This window comes from Microsporum canis, genomic scaffold (assembly GCF_000151145.1).
Source record: "Microsporum canis CBS 113480 supercont1.9 genomic scaffold, whole genome shotgun sequence".
NCBI classification, from domain to species: domain Eukaryota; kingdom Fungi; phylum Ascomycota; class Eurotiomycetes; order Onygenales; family Arthrodermataceae; genus Microsporum; species Microsporum canis.
Genome location: NW_003299161.1, coordinates 367,662 through 388,026, shown reverse-complemented (window position 1 = coordinate 388,026; position 20,365 = coordinate 367,662). Strand labels below are relative to the sequence as shown.

Here is a 20,365-nt window from a genome sequence, read left to right as displayed (position 1 = left end):
ATGGAGCCGGAGTATTAAATCAATGAATTGGGCAACAAATAAGTTTTATAGGCCAAAAATGCACATATTGGTAACAAGGGAGTATAAAAATCATATTAGATTTGTAAGTCATCAAATAGACTTGGAAGAAGAAAAAAATATATAGCCGCCCGTTGCGCCAGATCAAGTTCATTACCGTCCGTTCCAGTTTGGATGACATGAAGGAGAAGAAAAGAAGAAACTAATAAGATGGGTAGACAGCGCACCAGCATGTCTATGAAGAAGAAGACAAAGTGAAAAAAAAAATATACACCAAAATCCATGTCCAACCGAGAACATAAAACGGACATAAAACGGACATAAAAGAGACCAACCAAGGTGAAGGTAAGGAGAAGAAGAAGAAAAAAAAAGGGGGGGGGGAAAGGACGGGCATTTAAGCTACACATCTCTCCATGAGTTTTCCACTGGTTTCCTGCCTGCCATCAATAGGCTGGGTGCTCGCTGCGGCTGAGACTGGCCCTCTGCATCCCGTGGCTGATCTGTGGACGACCAGGGCGGTGGCGGTGTCGAAGTAGAGGGTGAGTAGGGAGTATACGTCCTCTGCGGCTGCTGCGGCGTCTGAACAGGCGAGTATGGCCGACTGGGGTATGGCAGGCCAGCACGTTCGGGACTGTATGGCTGTATGGGGGAGAGCGGTGGTCTGGGCGAAGGGGTAGCTCGTGTTCTCTGTACTGGAGAGCGAGTGAAGCTCCTTGTCTCTGCGTATCCGTACGGATCGCCTGCTGAAGGCCCGCGGATGGTGGAAGGAGACTGAGTCTGGTACCTGGGAGGGGAGTAGACCTGGCCCGTGGTCTGCTGCGAGTCCAGGTAGGTGTTTGACGGTGCCTGTCCGTAGCCCGGCGAGTGTGCTATTCCAATGGCACTGGCGTGGGTGGGACTGATCGGGTCCGTTCCTCTGTATCCCGCCCCCGTCATGTGAGCTGAGCTTTGATGGCTGGCACGGTCTCCGTAGAGAGGCGAGGGAGGCTGCGATGAAACATGATGGTAGTATCCTGCTCCGCCTGCTCCGTCGTCCACGACGCTGTGACCGGTCACGGGGTTGAGATGGGTCATTTCCATCTCATCGTCTCGACGGGAGGTGTCTTCCACTCTTCTGGTGGTGGAATCCTGCCAGGTAGGCATGTTTGGCAGGGCGTCGTCGTTGACCCTGCCGCCTGTGGGCCCCTGACGGGAGCCCGGGGTGTCAAACTGCGCATAACTGGGTGTCGTTGCGGCCGTGTTGACCGGTTGCTGGTAGACGGGCGGTGCAGGACGCTGGTAGCCAGAGTAAGGAGTCTCGTCCGCGAACTTGGATCGACCCGTGTAGGAAGACGAGGGTCCAGCCTTGCGAGAGGACGAAGGGCAGCAGCACGAGCAGCATTCGCAGCATCCCTTGCAGCACGTATAGCCGCAGCAGAGACAGCCGACCAGACACCAGATGACGCTGAGCAGGATGATGCCGCCGACGGCGATTCCAACGATAGCAGGCCATCTACCACGTCGTCAGTATATCGTAGTTAAAAAGACACGGTAGATAGACAGATGGAAGGGATAGCTGACTTGCAGTAGTTTTTGGCCATGCACTTGTCCCAGCTGGAGAATGTGTCCCTGACGTCTCCGGCGATGGCCCGCGGCGCCAGCTGATGCCACGGCGTAAACTCGAGAGGATCCATCGCTACGTCTATCGCTATCGTCTGTTGACCACTATAGCGGCCTATCGATATCGATCTATCAATTTATCGCAGGCTATTGGTGGGCTATAATAGCAATGGCTGTATAACTGCGGCTGGCTTGAATGTAGAGCAAAGGCGACGGCATGAGCTTCCCCCCTCCCTCTCGAACATCAAACAGGGGAGAAAGAGAGACTGTGATATATGATCTTTTCGACTGGCGACTCAATTCTTGAAAGGCTGAACGAGTGACTGTCGAGTCCCTTGGTTGGCGTTGTGGTTGGTGGTTGGTTGGCGATGATAAAAAGAAGGCTTGGAGTCGCACCCGCAACAAGATATCACGAGCCGGGCAGGTCGAGGCGATCAACGAGTGACTTGGAATATTACCATTAGACAGTATATATTTGGCAGAACATGCGATGATGAAGATACAACGGATATAAAGTAACGAATTTTCATGCGCTAAGCTTGCAAGGTTTTTTTTTATCCGGTCTTGTCAAACGCTACGAGGGGAAACATTACGTACGAGAAGTAAGCATGCGCCACAAGGCATGATGAAAGAGAGAAACGAGGATTGGCATTATCGAATTAATACGGGAGAGAGAAAGGGGATATATAGATAGGTATACAGCATAAGACATGACATGACAATTACAGCATAGGGAAGCGAAAGCAAAGGGCAAAAAAAAAAGGGGGGGATTCAAGAGGTTCAAGAAGCCTTTTGGCCGGGGTACGTCTGTCCATAGGCGTTGGGAGGCTGCTGCAACTCTACTCCGGTCTGCTGGGGTGCGTAGTAATCCTGGGCAGCGCCGTACTGAGGAGGAGGAGGAGGGCTGGAAACGCCACTTTGCTGCGGAGGATACTGCTGAGGGTACTGTTGCTGTTGAGGGTACTGCTGGGGATACTGCTGCTGCTGCTGGCCATACTGAGGGTAGTGCTGGCCCATCCCTGCCCATCCCGTACCCCTTAGAGGCCGCAGACCCTGGCGACGGCGGCGGCGGGCAGATATGCACCTGTTCTCCGGTTAGCATACATGCATATATCTATATCGTCATGAGAGGGACCACCAGGGCGACTGACGAAAAGAGGAGAAAGATGAAAAAGGCGCCGACGATGATGACGGCGAGGACTACCCAGCGTCCCCAGCGATCCCAGGGCGAGTAGTAGTAGTAGCCGTCGTCGTAGTAGCCACTCGAACTGTTGCGCGCGCCGCCAGTTAGCCTGATGTTTCTTGTTTTCTCTCTCTGCATATACACATGTACACACAGGGTAGAAGAGGCAACTTACAAGTATCTCTCTGCGATGACGCCCATCTTCCCGGCTCAATTAGATCCCTTGCTCTGCCCTCTGCTTTCCTGCTCTCCCTGCGGTCTCGATATGAATCCTCGATATTGAATATTCAACCTTTTCTTTTCTTTTCGACGTTGGAAAAAGACGAAAAAGTCACTTCAAGGCCGAAAACGGAAAACAAGTCAGTTGCGGTCTTGGCGTCACGTGATGATGCAGATGCAGATGTAGATATAGATGTAAGATGCAGATATAGATATAGATGTACGGATGATGGATGATGGATGTATATAGGGATGCAGACGATAGAGAAGTTATATAGAGAAGAAAGAGAAGAGAGAAGAAAGGAGAGAAGAAAAGAGAAGAAAAGCTGCGCCCTGCAAAGATGACTAAACGACTAAGCCACTGATTAGTAAGGATAAGAGCCGCATTCAGTCACGTGTCGATCTCGAAGGTGGAATGTTACGTAATACTTATATTTATGTCTTGTATGTAGATGTAGCAGATGTAGCAGAAGCCGTATAGAAGTGGTATGAAGTGTCTATAACTACGCGGCAAAGGCCCATATATAGACTTGCAACAACTTGTAACAACTTACTACATCAGGAGTAGTGTTGATTTGTTACCCTGATGATGGTTGCGTCGATGCAGAGGCTGGGGTTGCCATAGCTGCTCAACGAGACCATGGGCAACCCCAGCTGTCTGGGGTTTCTTCCGGTGCACGTCATGGCCATGGCTTCTGCAGGGGCAGCCTGTTGTCCTTGTCTCTCTTCTGGGATATCTTTCCAGGCTCAACTCTCGCTGTATCTATATCAGGAGGCGTCTGGATGCAACTTCTAGTCCCCTACACCAATATATACCATCAACAATACCATGCAATATCCTCTATCAGCTTCTAGTATCAAATGTTTACTGTGACGAAGTACCATGATTAAAACTTCATTCTCATTGGCTGGCTGTGATATGCAGAGCCAACGCATCGAAAAAGAACTTCTTGATAAACAAGAAGAACAAGAAGAGAAGACGAAGAAAAGAAGGCCGTAGAAAGAAAAAAAAAAGAACTGTAGACTTGATTAGTATTACACACAGCATGCTCCGAAAGACATTAAACGGAAGAAGAGGCGAAGAAGAAGAGAACATGACGAGAGATCACCGGCTCGACCGGGCGATGAGCCACCGCAGGACGGCGTCGAGGTTGGTCTCTTCCTTTGCGCTGATGCCGTAGCAGCTCACCTCCCGCTTCGTTATGCTCTTCAGCTCCATCGCATCGATCAGCTCGTCGACGGAGAGCACGTCCGGCAGGTCGGACTTGTTGCCCAGCACCAGCAGCGGGATCCCTTCCAGCGTCGGCTTGCTCACCAGGTCGTGCAGCTCGTCCGTCGACGCCGCCAGGCTCTGCTTGTCCGCCGCATCCACGATGTATCTACCTCTCGTTAGCCTGGTCTCGTATGCTTCTTCTTCTTCTCTTTCTCTCTTTTACCAGCGGAAGATCAGCTTACACGATGGCGTTGACACCTCGACAGTATCGCTCCCACATAGGTCGGAAGCGAGGTTGACCACCCAGATCCCAGCTGTTGGTATATGTTAGTCTATCATCACCGTCTACTGCCGCCGTCGGACGAAAGAGCAGACTCACCATTTTAGAGTTACGTGGCCCTTTTGCACCCGTTTGGTGTTGAAGCCGATGGTGGGTATAGAACTGTTTTTTTCCAAGTTCCTGGTCAGTCCAAGATAAAAAAACACACGATATTCGCCACCCAGCACATACTCGACAGTGAACTCTCCTCCCTAATCCGTTTCACACAGACAGTCAGCAGGACGCTCCGTTCAAGTGTCGACATCTTCATCAACAAGCCTACTTACCGCCAGCACTCGCAGCAGAGACGACTTTCCTGCGTTCTGCAAGCCCACCATCGTCACGTCCATCTCCGTCGCCCTGAAACCTCGTCAGCCTCAAAAGACTACCAAGTTCGTCCTTCTCTCGTCGGAAACCGAACAGCATACCAGAACATCCTCAACAGCCAGTCATATATACTCCGGAAGAAGCCCTGCATCATGTCTGCTTCTTTGATCTCGACCTTGCCAGGCTGCACACCGCACGCCGTCACCGTACACCGTACACCAGCGCCTCTCTCTCTCTCTTAGTCTTTCCCAGGTCTCTCTGTGCGGGCGTGTGATCTAGCCGAGGCGAGATGGAGAAGGCAAGACAGAATAAGACAAGTAGACGCAGCTGAAGCCGTTAGACCGGCCGCCAGATAGGGCCTTTTTTTCCCTTTCTTTCTTTCGACCTATTCAAATTAGAGGGCGTGACAGGCGGCTGAATTCTACTCTCTCTGCAGGCCTAGCAGGAGATAATGCAGCAGGCAGACGTTACCGGCGTAGCTGTACTCTGTAAGTTATTATTCCTTGGTTTTGTAGTCAAGTTGATGCAGGCGAAGAGAGATATCGTTCCAAGGTGGTGAATTCCGAAAGATGAGGAAGACGAAGAAAAAGAAAAAACAAAGTCCCAAATAATAGAATATTTAGTTAATAGTTCTTAAGTGACGGATGGAAATATAGATGGAGAAAAGAAAGGTCGATGTGAGATGCAAGTCGGCTGCAGCTAGTTGTAATATAATGTAGTTTATGTGCGTATAAAGTAGCTGGCAGGCTGCTTCTTTGACACACTCAGGTCCGTCTTTTGACACCCTCGAGATGAAAAACCTGGAGTCGTTAATTCGATAGTTATAATAATACTTGTGATATTTATTAACATGCCGTAAGGAAGTGCGAGCTATGAGGTAATAGGATGACCAATAGATACTGATTAGTTACCGTTCATAGGACAGCCACGGTTACTCTACATCTACTTGGTAGAACCATCTACACTCCATGACATCTACTTATGTACACATGTGTATGGAAAGGGGGGGAAAAGATGAGCCTCTGGCCTAGATCTCGATTCGTGTCGTACGTATGTATGGATGTGAACCTCACGGCGTTGCGTTGCATTGCATATGCATCCTGCGGTATCCATGGAATATCAGACACAGAGCACAGTTGACTGGTTAACTGGATGAACTAATTATGGGACTGTGAGGGCCGTCATACTGATACATGGCTTGTCACCGCTAAAGGTCCGTTGACATGGCATGGCCAAAAGAGGTACTCGTGTCAAGCCTAGAATGAATACCTAGTCGACAGCAGGGGCTTCTCCGTTGATCCCATATTTGGCCATCATCAGCTCGTGAACTGTTACCGCCAGCTTGCCAATGGCTCCAGCCTTCCCGATCTCGACCAGACTGACCTCCAGACCCATGTTACGCCGGACCCAGTTCCTGATCTCGATCGCCGTCAGTGAGTCGATGGCAACTTTGGCAAGCTCATCATCATCCATGCCTTGCGTATGAGCCATGTTCTGCATAATCATATTCCCCATTGCCCGGAAGATCATAGCTTTCGATTCCGGGCTCTTCAGGTATGCTGGGTTCTGTCCGATCCTAGAGAGCAAGGTCTTGATCTCGTTGTTTTCCGTCTGGCCAGTACCTACACCTTTGGACTCAATGTTCGAGTAGAGCGCAAAGCGTGCATCTCTCGCCCACAGGGGGCGGACGCCAGGGTCAGACAACGGCTTCGTGTTTCCCAGCCCGATGATGCAGGAACTAGACATCATCGAGTCTGGTGAAGGGGGTCTGCGGCACTGATGAATGGCCAGTCGTAGACCCTCGATCAGTTCATCCTCGTATACCAGCCGTAGTGAGGAGGAACGGGCATTCTGTAGAGCCGCCTCGTTACTGCTTGCCATGCCGACCTCGTCCACCATGCCTAGCTCAAGAACGGAAGCAGGCAGCCCTAGCCGACGGCGGTACTGAGTGAAGCTGGTTAGAAACCCGTTGGCAGCGGCATAGTTGGCCTGCCCTATATTCCCACAGACGCTGGATACGGAACCGAAACTGACGAAAAAGTCCAGCTTTTCGTTTGTCAGCGCATTGTGTAGGTTCCAGGTCCCTTGAACCTTGGTTTCCAGACATGTCTCCCATTCTTCATAAGACATCTTACTAAAGGTACGATCCTAATATGGTACGCAAACCGTTAGCCTGTTTCAAATCTGAGGATACGAATTAGGAGGACCGACTTTGAGAACGGTGGACAGTTGAATAACGCCGGAAATAGGCTTAGGGCACTGGGCAATGGCAGATTTCACATCTGCTAGGTCCACTACACTGCCAGCAATACAGACTGCATGGCAACCCTGATCTTTGAGCTCTTGCATAAATGCCTGGTCCCTTTCCGATTGCCCTGCGGACCGTGATAGATACACCAGATAGCGGGCACCTTGTTCCACCATCCAAGAGGAGATTGAACGACCAAGCCCTCCCAGCCCCCCGACTAGAAGGTATGAGACATCTGGAGAGAACACAATCGGCGCCTTTACACCTGTAAATGGGGAGGCCGTGAAGTCCTGGGGTATTCGGATTAGGATCTTGCCCATATGAGATCCTTGCTGCATATATCGGTAGGCATCCACAACTTCAGCGGCATCGTAGACCTTGACTGGCCGAATGGGGCTTATTCTCTTCTGATCGTACCACCACCGGTATCTTCTTGACGTTCTGTTTTGAAGGTTAGATGGGGTATTCTAATAACTAGGGCTGCCCACTTACTCCTCGCAGGTTTCAGCATCCAGCGCGTGCCGTTGCCCTAAATCAAATCCAATAAATGAACGGTTTTCTAAAAAGGGCGCCATGTTCAAATGCCCGTTACTTAAAAAGTCCCGCTTTCCAAGTTCAATCATCCTGCCAAACGGCGCAACGCACTGCCATGAAGCGTGTAGTAATTTTCCTGCAAGTGAATTTAACACAACATCAACGCCTCTTCCATTTGTCTCGCGCATGACATCAGGCAAGAAATCTGCACTTCGGGAGTTAAATATACGATGACGAGGGATATCAAAATGGTCCATAAGATACTGAACTTTCTCCTCGGTACCAACGGTGGCAAAAATCTAGAGAGCACGTAGAGCTAGTTAGAAAGAAGTAACTAGCCAAAATAGGCCTTTGTGAGATATATACCTCTGCACCTAGAACTTTGCAGACTCGGATTGCCGCTTGACCAACTCCGCCACAGGCTGAATGAATCAACACGGACTGTACTAAGCTGTTAGCATCTGCAACGCCTGCAGTCTTGACAACTACTTACCTCGCCTTCCTTGACATGTGCTAGGGTCTCTAGGCATAAGATGGTCGTGAAATACACGCAAGGCATTGTTGCTGCATCCTCTAGTGTTATATCATCTGGGATGTGAGTAACCATGTGTGCTGGCTTCACAACTCTAGATCTAAAGGCGCCCGTAGCTAGCACAAAAACTCTGTCCCCTGGTTTGAAGCCAGTGGCTCCGGGTGCTACCTGGCGAACAACGCCGCTACCTTCTATGCCGAATTCTTCGGGGTTTCCAAATAGCCCCATTGCTACCATAACGTCCTATAATCTTAGTTAGCCAACTGTATCAAAAAGGAAGGAGATCACCACCGCAAGTTCCTGAATGAATGCCTATATTTTGTCAAGGTAGCAGAGATGTCTAGCTGTACCGGCTGATAGCTGTGGCATTATCTAGCTCATTGACTAAAATATAGAAGACCCCAGGAAATTATTGTAGTGTCCACACTGTGGCGGAATGGCACAATGTCATTACCCTAAAGTTCAGCCCAAGGTAATGCATGTCGATCTCGACATCGGTTCCCGTCAACTCTTCGGTATCGAAGGGCGCCCAGCGAAGTGTATCTACCGACCCAAGAGACCCAATTTCTAGTTTCCGTGGCTGTTCCTTTAAAGGCTCGATTGGCATCTGACTCTGAGGCGAGGCCCAGTGGCACCGACCAGTATATATGGTACCACAGTGAAAGCTGAATTCATATTCAAGATCATTTTCAGAGAAAGCCCTAGATTTTTCAACCTTCGTAAGGACATCTATTAATGCATTTAGTGCCACACTGTCGAAAATGTCTGTTTCAAAGGTAGAAATGTCGAGAGCCATCTCCTGTCTCAGTGTCCGGGCGAGTCCAAAAATCAACCCAAAACGAGGGTCTCCGCAGGTAAGTTGGCTAGTCTTCGTTACCCACATCATTTTGGAATTGTCCATTTCCATGAGATACGCGTGAAGGGCAGAGTAACGCTGCTCAGATACAGTATGGAGATAGGGTCCATCCAGATCTAACAAAGAAACAATACAGTGGTTAGCGGGGGGAGCTTGGTTTAGTGAGCCCCAATGCACGTTGTAACCCTGTTCGCAAAGGTTAGATGCAAGTTCTTTAGCCCATGGGCTAGTGGAATCATCAGCCAACAGCGTAATATCATTTCGACTGATTAGTGTAGGCGCGAGACTCGATAGTATGGTGAACGCTGTCTGGTTGGGCATGTCGAAGTCGTAACTTATCGTTTCATTCCCGGTAAAACCGGCTGCACGAAGTTCCTGATCCCATCTCTCTGGAGACAAGTATGGTTGTTCAAGTCTATCCTCTTCTTCGCTTGTTTGCCAGTCAGACAACAATCCCTATCGACTTGTCAGTTACCAAGCAGTTGACTAGTGATTATGAAAGGGTTTTCACGTACGGTAATATAGCTAGTAGACAATACTCCTATCGGTGCGTCAGTAAACATACACAAAGTTGTCCACTATTTGACAGTGGAGTTTTGCTCGTTTCCCTTATTTTGGCTGAGTTACATGGAGGTACTCCATGAAAACAACGTTGGTGCACCATTAAGTGTGCCGTTATGAAAAATGGCAATACGTCCATACCCTCCATAAGAATCCCCAGGAAATCTTGATACTGGAGAGTGTTTGCGGGTTCTGGTAGAATTGACATACCTGGCTGTAACTCATGAAGTAAAAATCGACCATTATGCGCAAGTAATTTGTGTATATTTCTGAGAGTTTCTTGTAAATGAGATGTAGAGTGAAGAACCTATGTTTAAATTAGTCCATGTTTGGTTGATTTCGGCTGTATACTGACATTTGAAGCAATGATCAAATCAAAACTATGGAGCCCAAAACCCTGTTCTACAGGGTCTTTGGTTATGTCTAGTATCTTATGCTCAACTCCATTAGGGAACATCACTTTGGCCTCAGCTATAACGCTTTCAGAAGCATCAGTGAAGATATATTGTGAGTATAGTCGTGCACCTTCGGGGGATTGTAAGTGCTGCAGCACGGCCCGAGTTGCACTCCCTGTCCCTGCACCTATTTCTAAAACTCGCGTACATGGGTTTGAATGGCCTAGGAGTGTTAGAAAGTGGCCCCAGTCACAGTGTGATTGAAGTACTGCCCAATATTTCTTCAGGATATCAAGAGTTCCGTCTGGGACGACATCCTCCCTCCCAAACCCTTCACAGCTCTCATAAATGTGTTGCATGCACTCGAACGGAATAGAACGATGCCCTTTCTCATCAGCATATCGCGAGGATATGGTACTGATAACGGTTTTACGTGCTTCTGAGCCCATTACAATCCAGTCTTGCGCTTCCGGGAATAACGTATCTGCATTCTGGCAAAGGCTTGAAGCTTTCGTAATGATCCAGTTTCTCCATTTAATTAAGAACGGGGATTTGGGCGTGACATCGACAAGTCTATTCGCAGTTTCCAGAATATATAGGACAGCCAGCTGCCTCACATCTCCAGCTATTTCACGGTAGCATTCTGCTGCTGACGGGCTTGAAAGTAAATTCTGAGAAGGTAGCAAATCGATATCAGGAGCCCACCTTATCTGCGAACACAGAGAGGCGTTGGGGAATCCTAGCTTGTCGAATCCTTCTACAGGGAAACCAGTAGTATTGCTAAAGCTTAGTATAAGCTCATCGCCTGCCATCATGATAGCTTGTCCCACCCACGCTCCAACTTGATTACGGGTAAAAAGAGCTTCAGAACGCATCTCAGGTGCGCTACCTCGCACGTAAATGTCTCCAAATGATGCAGGAATTACAAGATGAAAGAGACGTTGGAGGCCTTTTCCGATGGCGATGGGCCATAGTTGTAAAACATGATCCATGGTTGCTGGATGGAGAGTATACCTGCTTAAAGCCCGTTCCTGGACCCCAAGTATAGTTGCAGAGGTTCTTCCTTCTGTTGGATGAACGGATATATCCTTGAAGCGCCGGAAACGAGGCCCGTAGCTGAACCCAAGTCTGCCCACAACTTTGTAGCATGTATCGACGTTGACAGCTCGGGAATGGCTTTGGATTTTATACCCTTTAGGCGGGTTTTCGGAGCCAGCTCTTACTTCTCCCTGGCAGTGTTTTGTCCAGTCAGATCCGTCATGAGCCATAATTGTGAAAGAATACCATTCTGAATCAACGATATCTGTGATTTTAACAGGCCGGAAAGCCGTAATTATTTCTGCTTCCCTCTTTTCTTTCAAAAGGAGGGGAGATTTGATGATGAAGTTTCTTATTGAATAGTCTTTTGCGTCAGGACGAGGATAGAGTTGACAAATTGCTTCTCCCACCATTGAAATATACCCAGTAGCAGGAAATATAACATTGCCTTGAAGAGCGTGGTCAACAAGCCATGGTACATCATCTAAACGCAAGATGTTTCTCCAGGATGGTTCTATATCCGAAGCCTCGACTACTCGACTGCCAAGAAGTTCATGGTGAGGGTATGCTCGAAATCTCCAGTCGTGCGTTAAGCGGCTCGCATACCAGTACGTCTGACTATGTTGCCAATGGTAGGGAGGAATATTGCCTAGGGTATTGCCTTTTCCGTTTATCGACTGTAGGCTAACGGAGATCCCACAGACGTGCGCAGAGCCAGCAGTGAATAAAAGTTGTGATCGAGAATCAGTGTTATTGCGGTCAAGGGTAGAAATATAAACTGGTGCTGACTTGAGATTCGCCCCTTGGAATATTTGGCGGAGAGGCCCCGAGAGTGCACCATGGGGTCCGACTTCGAGGAAAGCAGTTCTCGGGGCTTCTCGCAGGATGTCCTGGATGGCAGTAGAAAATAATACCGGGGATTCTAGGTTACTGCGCCAATAGGCAGCATCGAGATCACATGGCTTGGTGATAGTTTTGGAAGTAACAGTAGAGAATAACGGTAACATATTCTCATTATATTTGATTAAACCAGATATCGATGATTCATACGACGATCCGAGTTCGCTCATGTGATCTAATTAACATAGTTAGCTGGAATAGTTCTTTAATAAAATGCAGAAACTTACGAGAGTGGTATGCAACAGACACTCGGAGTTGCCTGCAAAATACATCTGGTAAGTCGCTTTTGATTGATCGTATTATATTGTCAACGGTAGCCGCTTCTCCTGATAGCGTCACACTAGAGGGACTGTTTTCACAAGCGATAACAACTCCATCTCCTAAGTATGGGGTGACTTGGTCCCTTCCCAAGCCAACTGCTGCCATGGCACCCTTCTTAGACAAACCCTTTGTTACCTTGCCACGATAGTATGCGATAATTATAGCTGATTTAGAAGTAATCGCCCCAGCAGCGTAGGAAGCCGTAATCTCCCCACTGGAATGGCCAACTACAGATGATGGTTTGATACCCCATCTATAGAGGATATTGACAAGTGCAACTTGAAGAGCTGTGCAGAGAGGTTGGGAAAATTCTGCCTCATTGACCTTACTATTATCGCCAGCTTTAAGAAGTTCCTCTAGAAGAACAGTTAGTGAAACGCATGTCATTATTTCCACGGCAGAAGGTTTACCTTCTAAGGACCAATCGGGACCATCGGGCAAACCCTGGAGGACCTTGTCCATTGCTTGAATATCTTTCCTAGCTTCCGGGAAATAATGTATCAAGTCTATTCCCATACCTGGCCATTGAGCACCTTGCCCTGTGAAGACGAAGGTTAAGCTGAGGGACTTGTCTTGACCACTCTGGAACCCCGTGGCATCAACTGGCTGGTTTGGATGTGCTATGATGAAAGAACGATGCGATAGGTGCTCTCGCCGTACCCCAAGCGTATACGCTAGGTCATGGAGCTTATGCAAGTCATCATTGATGTATTGGGTCACCGTCTTAATTCGCTCCTTTAGGCTATCTGTATTCTTTGCAGATACAGTTAGGAGCTGAGGGCCGTCACATTGCGCAGAACTCGAATCTTCCTTGGCCTTGCAAAACGAAGCGGCAGACTCTAATATGGCATGTGCATTGGCGCCACCAACACCAAAACTGTTGACGCTAACTCGTTTGCTTCGATTCTCTGGCCAGGGCATAGGATCCAACGGTACTTGAAGCTTAGCCTCCTTGAACGGAATATTTGGATTTGGGGACTCGAACAAAATGTTTGGGGGGATTGTATCATGCTCCAGGGACATAATTCCTTTGATAACACTAGTAATACCTGAAGCACCTTCCCCATGACCGACATTTGGTTTTACCTATATACAATTAGTAATGTTTCATGCAATGGCCATGGAGATGGGTCTTCTAACTCCGCCGATTACCACGCCTTTCCCTTCAAATAGTTTGGCAACGACAGATACCTCGACAGTATCTCCTGCAACTGTTCCAGTTCCGTGGCATTCGAAGAACCCTGTCTGACTGATATCCTTGATTCCCGCTCTTTGGTAGGCTCTTCGGACAAGAGATTCCTGAGATTCAGACCCGGGGGTAGTAATAGTGGGCGTCCTACCATCAAAATTGATTGAAGTTGCACGTATAATGCCTCTGATAGGGTCATTATTCTGGAGAGCATCATCTAGAGTCTTTATGTAGAGTGCATTTATCGTTTCGGCTCGGCCGTACCCATCAGCTTTTCCATCAAAAGTTTTACAAGTTCCAGATGGGGACATGACAGTATTATCAGACATTGTTGTCGTCATCGTAGGTGCAAATATTAAGTTGGTACCCGCAACAATGGCTGAGCAGCATTCGCCAGAATGAATATCCTGGCAGGCTTCGTGCAAACCAACCAAGGATGCGGAGCAGCCAGTTTGTATGGTCATACTGCAATATACAGCGTTAGTGTACAGAGAAGGAAAGGGATCGGAAAAAGCACAAGGCGAAGAGAGTATCATGCATACCTTGGTCCCCGAAAATCATACTCCCAAGATAACCTGTTTGATAGAGCAAATTGTCCTGTACCCAGAATATGATAACGGGTCGTATATTGAGGATCTTTACTGGCAAGATCTAACCAATCTTCACCATACACTCCGACATAACATCCAATATTTTTACCTTTCCAATCGGTTTCACCTGCGCTCTCCAAGCATTCCCAAAAGACCTCCATGAGTTTACGTTGTTGTGGGTCCATTTGTGCAGCCTCATCGCTGTTGATGGAGAAGAATGGCGCATCGAAGCAGGCCGGATCTTCCTGCAAATAATACCCATGCCGAGTTTTGACACAGTGGGCTTTCTGATTACTGTAGAACGAATCGACAGTATACCGAGTTCCAGGAACCTCGCAAACCCCGCTCTTCTTTTCAATCAAGAACTTCCAAAGTTCATCAGGAGACTTCACACCCCCAGGTAATCTCAAGGCCATGCCCACAATTGCGATAGGAGGTAAGCCTTCGCCCTTTGTATTTACCTAGAATGCAATAAAATTGGCCTTTGAGTTCATTAAAAGGAGTGTGATCACCTACATCTTTCTCAGACACGCTGGAGGATGACCTCTGTAACTCTTTCAAACCAATTTCGCGCTGGTTAGGGATTGCTGGCGGTCGTGGTTCGGTTACCACCGTGCTCTCACTTTGAATTGCCATCTCGTTATTGTTATGAACTATCAATTGAGTATGAGAGGGCGAAGGTTGACGACGAATTGTAAAGCCGCAGCGAAATTAACGCAAATATTCATAAAGTGACTTTGTTATTCAAAAAAGCACACTTTATATGAGACCACGTTGGAATGCCCATGCCCAGACTGATGTTCAACTCAGGATATATCAGATAAGATATACCTCATCAGCTATAGAAGATAAGTGTTATTCAAATGGCCACAAAAAATAAATATGCATAGCTGTGTAGTATTCGCTAGTAGCTGGAATCGAACAAAAAGCAAATTTCTAGACGGGGTACATAGCACCAAACCTTTGATAACCGTGTCCATCTCTCATTTGACGCCCGTTTGTCAGATATAAGTAGCTCGGTCATTTTCCTCGCAATGGCCATAAGCCTGTCCACAGTTTTGGGTGGCTTGACAATATTTTGAGAACATAAGGAGTACTATGTAGTAACAACTAACACACAGCGCCCATGGCGGATGGGGATGACCATGAGAGGTTCGCTCAGATTCCACCTGCGGGGGATGCTTCGTCTTGGCTTGTAAATTTTTCAAAACCGCGGCATCAAATAACTAGCGTGAAAGAGGGCGTAGCAGCTTGACATGATGGGTATCAGTTCAATTAAGAACTGTTAACTTTCAAGTAGCAAATTGGGCAATGAGTAACGTAAATAGATGATGAGTTCCACTCGAAAACACGTATTGGAGCATCAGCCAGGGCATGCAAGTATAACACGACGCATCAGCCAGCAAAGCCCTGTTAACGGATCGAATCATGGAGTGGTGAGCTACTTAGCAAAATAGCTTGGTAGGGATCCTGTATATGAAGCGCAAGTCAACCACTATTCTGTATTAGTATTATGAAACCTACATAGTACAATAAAGCATCGAGTTTGTAAACTACTCATGTTTGCAGCTATGGGCATGATTTCGACGACAAGACTTAGGATGTTCCTTGCTGATGGCCTTGAGACGAGGATCAGCAAATAATCAATCTACCATTCATCGGTGAATAGGATCTCCCAAATCCGACGTGGGCTTCCAAATTGACTCTGCACTATTGCGTGTAGTGTGGTTCGCATTTCAATTTCTCCCAACAACTATATCAATCATCGTTTTCAGTTTATTTTTGACGTGTTCGATTCCGCAAAGAACTGTGAGTAGATTCTTGTTCATAATATGTCAATCACCGCTGCATAGTAATTGCCGTTAAATATGAACGTTAATATAGCAGAGAGAAAGCTGGCAGAGTTGGCATGCTTAACGTTGTCGTCGTCGTCGCCAAAAGCGAAAAAAAGCAAAGTCCATATAAGGTTGATTAGTCATATACGGCTAACCTTTTTTCGATTAAACTGGCGTTACCTAATGATTATTAAAGCAGCGGTATTCTTTGGGTGATAAGTGCTAAAGCAGCATTGGATATGACCATTTTCGCAGTTATCTCCACGTGATGATAAGACATCACATCAAACCTTAATTTTACAAAAGTTATCAAAAAAAAAAAAAATTCACATTGGCGACGGCGAGCTTCTGCAACACCAGCACAACAACACAGCCCATACTGATGCGGTTCAGCAATATTTCTTCCCTCTTACAATCCAATTGAACCTTGTATTTTTACGCTCAACTATGGAATTGTAGCTCTTATTTGGCCCAGTCCCTATTTCGCGCATAAAAACAATAATACCACCGCAATGGGGGGACAGAGTGACGCCGTCTGGTCCGTTGAATATGACACTCTTCGGCGTGAGCGTCTCTTTCGACACCCTCCAAAGGATAAAACAGCATATCCTGCGCTAGCTGCTGCCATCCGCCCGCACATCGACTCCTTCAATGCCTTGTTTGAGGACGGCAAGGTTATGGAGGCCGCTCTAAAGGATATCGGAGTCAAGTCCTTTATTGACGGAAACCCCGAGACACCAGAAGAAAAAGCCGCGCGACGAGAAGAGGGAAGAAGAACACCGAAGAGAAACAGACTTAGCGTGCGGATAACGGAGCTATTCTTGGAGAAAGCAGTTCTCCCAGCCTCGAATAAATATAGCACACGCAATCGAGAAATTTACCCGTCTGAGTGCCGTGAAAGACATGCAACCTATAGAGGGAAATTAAGAGCAAGGTTAGAATACAGAGTAAACAATGGAGAGTGGAAGGAGTCCGTTCGGGAACTGGGCCAAGTTCCAATTATGTTACGGGTATGTTTAGTTCTAACTTAAACGGTATACATCAACTGATATAAATGAACTAACTGGCCTCTAGTCCAATCGGTGCCACCTTGAAAAGGCTACCCCGTCCCAACTTGTCGAGCGCAAAGAGGAATCAGAAGAACTAGGCGGTTATTTTGTGGTGAACGGAAACGAGAAACTCATCCGAATGTTGATTGTTGGAAAAAGAAACTTTCCAACTGCAATCATTCGAAACTCTTTCCAGAAGCGTGGCTCAGCATATACCAAATTCGGTATTCAAATTCGTTCCGTCAGGCCAGATCAGACCTCGCAGACAAATGTACTTCATTACCTCAGTGATGGGAACGTCACTCTTCGGTTTTCTTGGAGAAAGAACGAATATCTTGTGCCCGTGATGATGGTCCTGAAGGCACTGATTGAGACCAATGACCGTGAGATTTTCGAGCGATTAGTTGGCCGGGAAGACTCTTTGGGTATTGAGAATACTTTTGTTACTGACCGTGTGGAGCTGCTTCTGAGGACCTACAAGGCGTATGGTGTCCATTCTCGGTCAAAGTGCAGGGCATACTTGGGCTCTAAGTTCAGATTTGTCCTTGGAATGCCGGAGGATGTCCCAGATGAGGATGTCGGCACTGAATTTCTACGGAAGATCGTCTTACCCCATCTTGGTAACCAAAACGTTACCGAGTCTCAGGATAACGACAAATTTAACATGATTTTGTTTATGATACGAAAGCTATATACCCTTGTCGCTGGTGATTGCGCACCTGACAATCCTGATGCAATCTCGAACCAGGAAGTACTGCTTGGAGGATATTTGTACGGTATGCTATTAAAAGAAAGACTAGAGGAATGGTTAAAATCTGTAGGTCCCATTGTTCGGGACTGGAGGATGAGAAATCAAGATACCAAATTTACGGACCCTAAATTCGAAAGGGAATTCCTTGCAAAGGTAATCGGCCGGACAAATGAGAATATCGGTGGTGCCCTGGAATACTTCCTATCAACAGGAAACTTGGTCAGCCCTACTGGGCTCGATTTGCAGCAGCCGTCAGGCTATACCGTAATGGCAGAAAAGATCAACTTTTACCGATTCATCAGCCATTTCCGAATGATTCACAGAGGAAGCTTCTTCGCGCAGCTGAAAACAACAACTGTACGAAAACTGTTACCGGAAAGCTGGGGATTTCTTTGCCCTGTTCATACTCCTGATGGAAGTCCTTGCGGTTTGCTAAATCATCTGGCACATAAATGTTTGATATCAACCTCAAACCTGGATGTCTCTGGTGTGCCTGGGGTTCTTGCTGGACTTGGAGTGACATCGGAATCTTCATGCTCAACCGAAGAAAGTATCCCAGTCCAGCTAAATGGAAAAATTCTTGGATACTGTACACCAAAACAATCTCGTGCTATTGCCGATACCCTGCGATACTGGAAGGTCCAAGGACATAAGCATATTCCTGTAGAGCTTGAAATTGGCTATGTTCCAAGCTCCAGTGGTGGCCAATACCCAGGAGTCTACATGTTTTCCGAAGCCGCCCGCATGTATCGACCGGTCAGATATCTTCCACTGGACAAGCTAGATTATGTCGGCCCGTTCGAGCAACCTTACATGGAAATTGCTTGCATTGCTTCCGATATTAGGAATGGAATTTCTACCCACATTGAGTTCGACCCTACTCACATTCTATCCATCCTCGCCAACATGACCCCATTTTCCGACTTCAATCAGTCCCCACGTAACATGTACCAGTGCCAGATGGGTAAACAAGCAATGGGAACTCCTGGCACAGCTATCGATTACAGAACTGACAACAAACTCTACCGACTACAAACTGGGCAGACACCGGTTGTCAGACCACCGCTATACAATGCCTATGGGCTAGATAATTTCCCCAACGGCATGAATGCTGTCGTTGCCGTCATTTCATATACTGGCTATGATATGGACGACGCCATGATAATAAACAAATCTTCTCACGAACGCGGATTTGGTTATGGAACCATTTACAAAACGAAAGTATATGCGTTGGATGACAAAGAATCACGCGGGCGAGGGGCATCTAAAAGGTCAATAACCAAGTTATTTGGATTTGCACCAGGAGGTCTAATTAAGGCCGAGTGGAAAGCCCAGCTGGATGAAGATGGCTTACCACATATTGGAGCGAAGGTCAGTGAAGGAAGCTTAGTTGGTGCATGGCACACTGTCCAATATGACCCGGCGACAGACACATATGTCAACGTGGACAAACAGACGCACTTCCTTAAATACAAAGACGGGGAAGAAGGATATGTCGACAGTGTCAGAATCCTTGGAGCAGAGACCGGCAACGAAGTGTGCCAGGCCGTCAGCATCAAATATAGGGTCCCCCGTCGACCAGTGATTGGTGACAAGTTCTCTTCCCGTCACGGACAAAAGGGTGTTTTGTCCCAACTCTGGCCGTCGACCGACATGCCATTCTCTGAGTCCGGAATCCAGCCTGATGTCATCATTAACCCACATGCTTTCCCCTCTCGAATGACAATTGGTATGTTTGTCGAGTCACTGGCTGGAAAAGCCGGTTCGCTGCATGGCCTTGCCCAAGATTCCACCCCTTTCCAGTTCTCTGAAGAGGACACGGCGGGAGATTATTTTGGCAAACAACTACAGAAGGCAGGCTATAACTTCCACGGAAATGAGCCTATGTATTCTGGAATCACCGGCCGAGAATTCGCGGCCGACATCTACATTGGGGTTGTCTACTACCAGCGTCTTCGACACATGGTTAACGATAAGTTCCAAGTCCGTACTACTGGTCCAGTGAACGCGCTCACTGGGCAGCCCGTTAAGGGTCGTGCTAAGGGAGGTGGTATCCGTGTTGGTGAGATGGAACGTGACGCTCTCCTAGCCCACGGTGCTGCATTCTTACTACAGGATCGCTTAATGAACTGCTCCGATTCTCAGCGTGCTTGGATATGTCGAACATGCGGCTCCTTTATATCCACTCAAGTGGCTGTTTCTCAGCTCCTATCACCGCATAAAAATCCTGCCATGGAAGCTGTGGTCCAATCTACAGCAGATGCAATTGCTAAACCGCTTAGTGGAGTCAGCGCTCTCGGCGGTCTGGCTGGTATTGTACGATGTCGACGATGCGCGCGGGAGGCAGTCTTTGACGATCCCAGGGCAGAAGTATGGGAAGATGGATCTGGTAAGAGATATGTGGGTGGCAGTGACACAACAGTGGTTGCTGTGCCTGGTGTATTAAAATATCTCGACGTCGAGCTTGCTGCCATGGGTGTCAAGATGAGATTCCACGTCGATAACTGATCATTTTTGTTTAATTTCTTTTTGTTTATTTCTACACTTCTTGGTTTTTAGGCATAGGAGATGGCCGGCCCTATATCAAGGACGATAGACGGTTTTATACAATCCATCACAGTTCATGCTATCACACACTTCTCTCCTGCAACTGTGATTTGACGTAATATTTCGATTGATTGCTGCATA

At 47.5% G+C, this 20,365-nt stretch overlaps 5 protein-coding genes across 5 annotated transcripts; 1 reads left to right on the top strand and 4 right to left on the bottom strand.

Moving 5' to 3' along the window:
- Positions 1-417: 417 nt before the first annotated feature.
- MCYG_08611 (conserved hypothetical protein) lies at positions 418-1,691 on the bottom strand (the record flags this gene model as incomplete). The annotated part of the gene is made up of 2 exons (XM_002842734.1): positions 418-1,510; positions 1,579-1,691. 2 exons carry the CDS (start codon positions 1,689-1,691, stop codon positions 418-420), a joined length of 1,206 nt encoding a protein of 401 aa, XP_002842780.1.
- A 706-nt stretch (positions 1,692-2,397) lies between these two features.
- Positions 2,398-3,001, bottom strand: MCYG_08610 (conserved hypothetical protein; the record flags this gene model as incomplete). The annotated part of the gene is made up of 3 exons (XM_002842733.1): positions 2,398-2,701; positions 2,769-2,885; positions 2,976-3,001. The coding sequence occupies 3 exons, from the start codon at positions 2,999-3,001 to the stop codon at positions 2,398-2,400; spliced, it is 447 nt and encodes a 148-aa protein (XP_002842779.1).
- Positions 3,002-4,124: 1,123 nt separating this feature from the next.
- On the bottom strand, positions 4,125-4,889 carry MCYG_08609 (ADP-ribosylation factor; the record flags this gene model as incomplete). Its single annotated transcript, XM_002842732.1, has 4 exons — positions 4,125-4,398; positions 4,475-4,546; positions 4,612-4,763; positions 4,839-4,889. The coding sequence occupies 4 exons, from the start codon at positions 4,887-4,889 to the stop codon at positions 4,125-4,127; spliced, it is 549 nt and encodes a 182-aa protein (XP_002842778.1).
- A 1,258-nt stretch (positions 4,890-6,147) lies between these two features.
- MCYG_08608 (Fum1p) lies at positions 6,148-14,678 on the bottom strand (the record flags this gene model as incomplete). Its single annotated transcript, XM_002842731.1, has 14 exons — positions 6,148-7,026; positions 7,090-7,567; positions 7,619-7,959; positions 8,027-8,101; positions 8,154-8,435; positions 8,481-8,504; positions 8,647-9,504; positions 9,614-9,666; positions 9,751-9,916; positions 9,965-12,117; positions 12,170-13,349; positions 13,404-13,917; positions 13,995-14,503; positions 14,559-14,678. 14 exons carry the CDS (start codon positions 14,676-14,678, stop codon positions 6,148-6,150), a joined length of 7,632 nt encoding a protein of 2,543 aa, XP_002842777.1.
- A 1,711-nt stretch (positions 14,679-16,389) lies between these two features.
- Positions 16,390-20,185, top strand: MCYG_08607 (DNA-directed RNA polymerase I subunit RPA2; the record flags this gene model as incomplete). The annotated part of the gene is made up of 2 exons (XM_002842730.1): positions 16,390-16,887; positions 16,952-20,185. 2 exons carry the CDS (start codon positions 16,390-16,392, stop codon positions 20,183-20,185), a joined length of 3,732 nt encoding a protein of 1,243 aa, XP_002842776.1.
- Between the last annotated feature and the right edge of the window lie 180 nt (positions 20,186-20,365).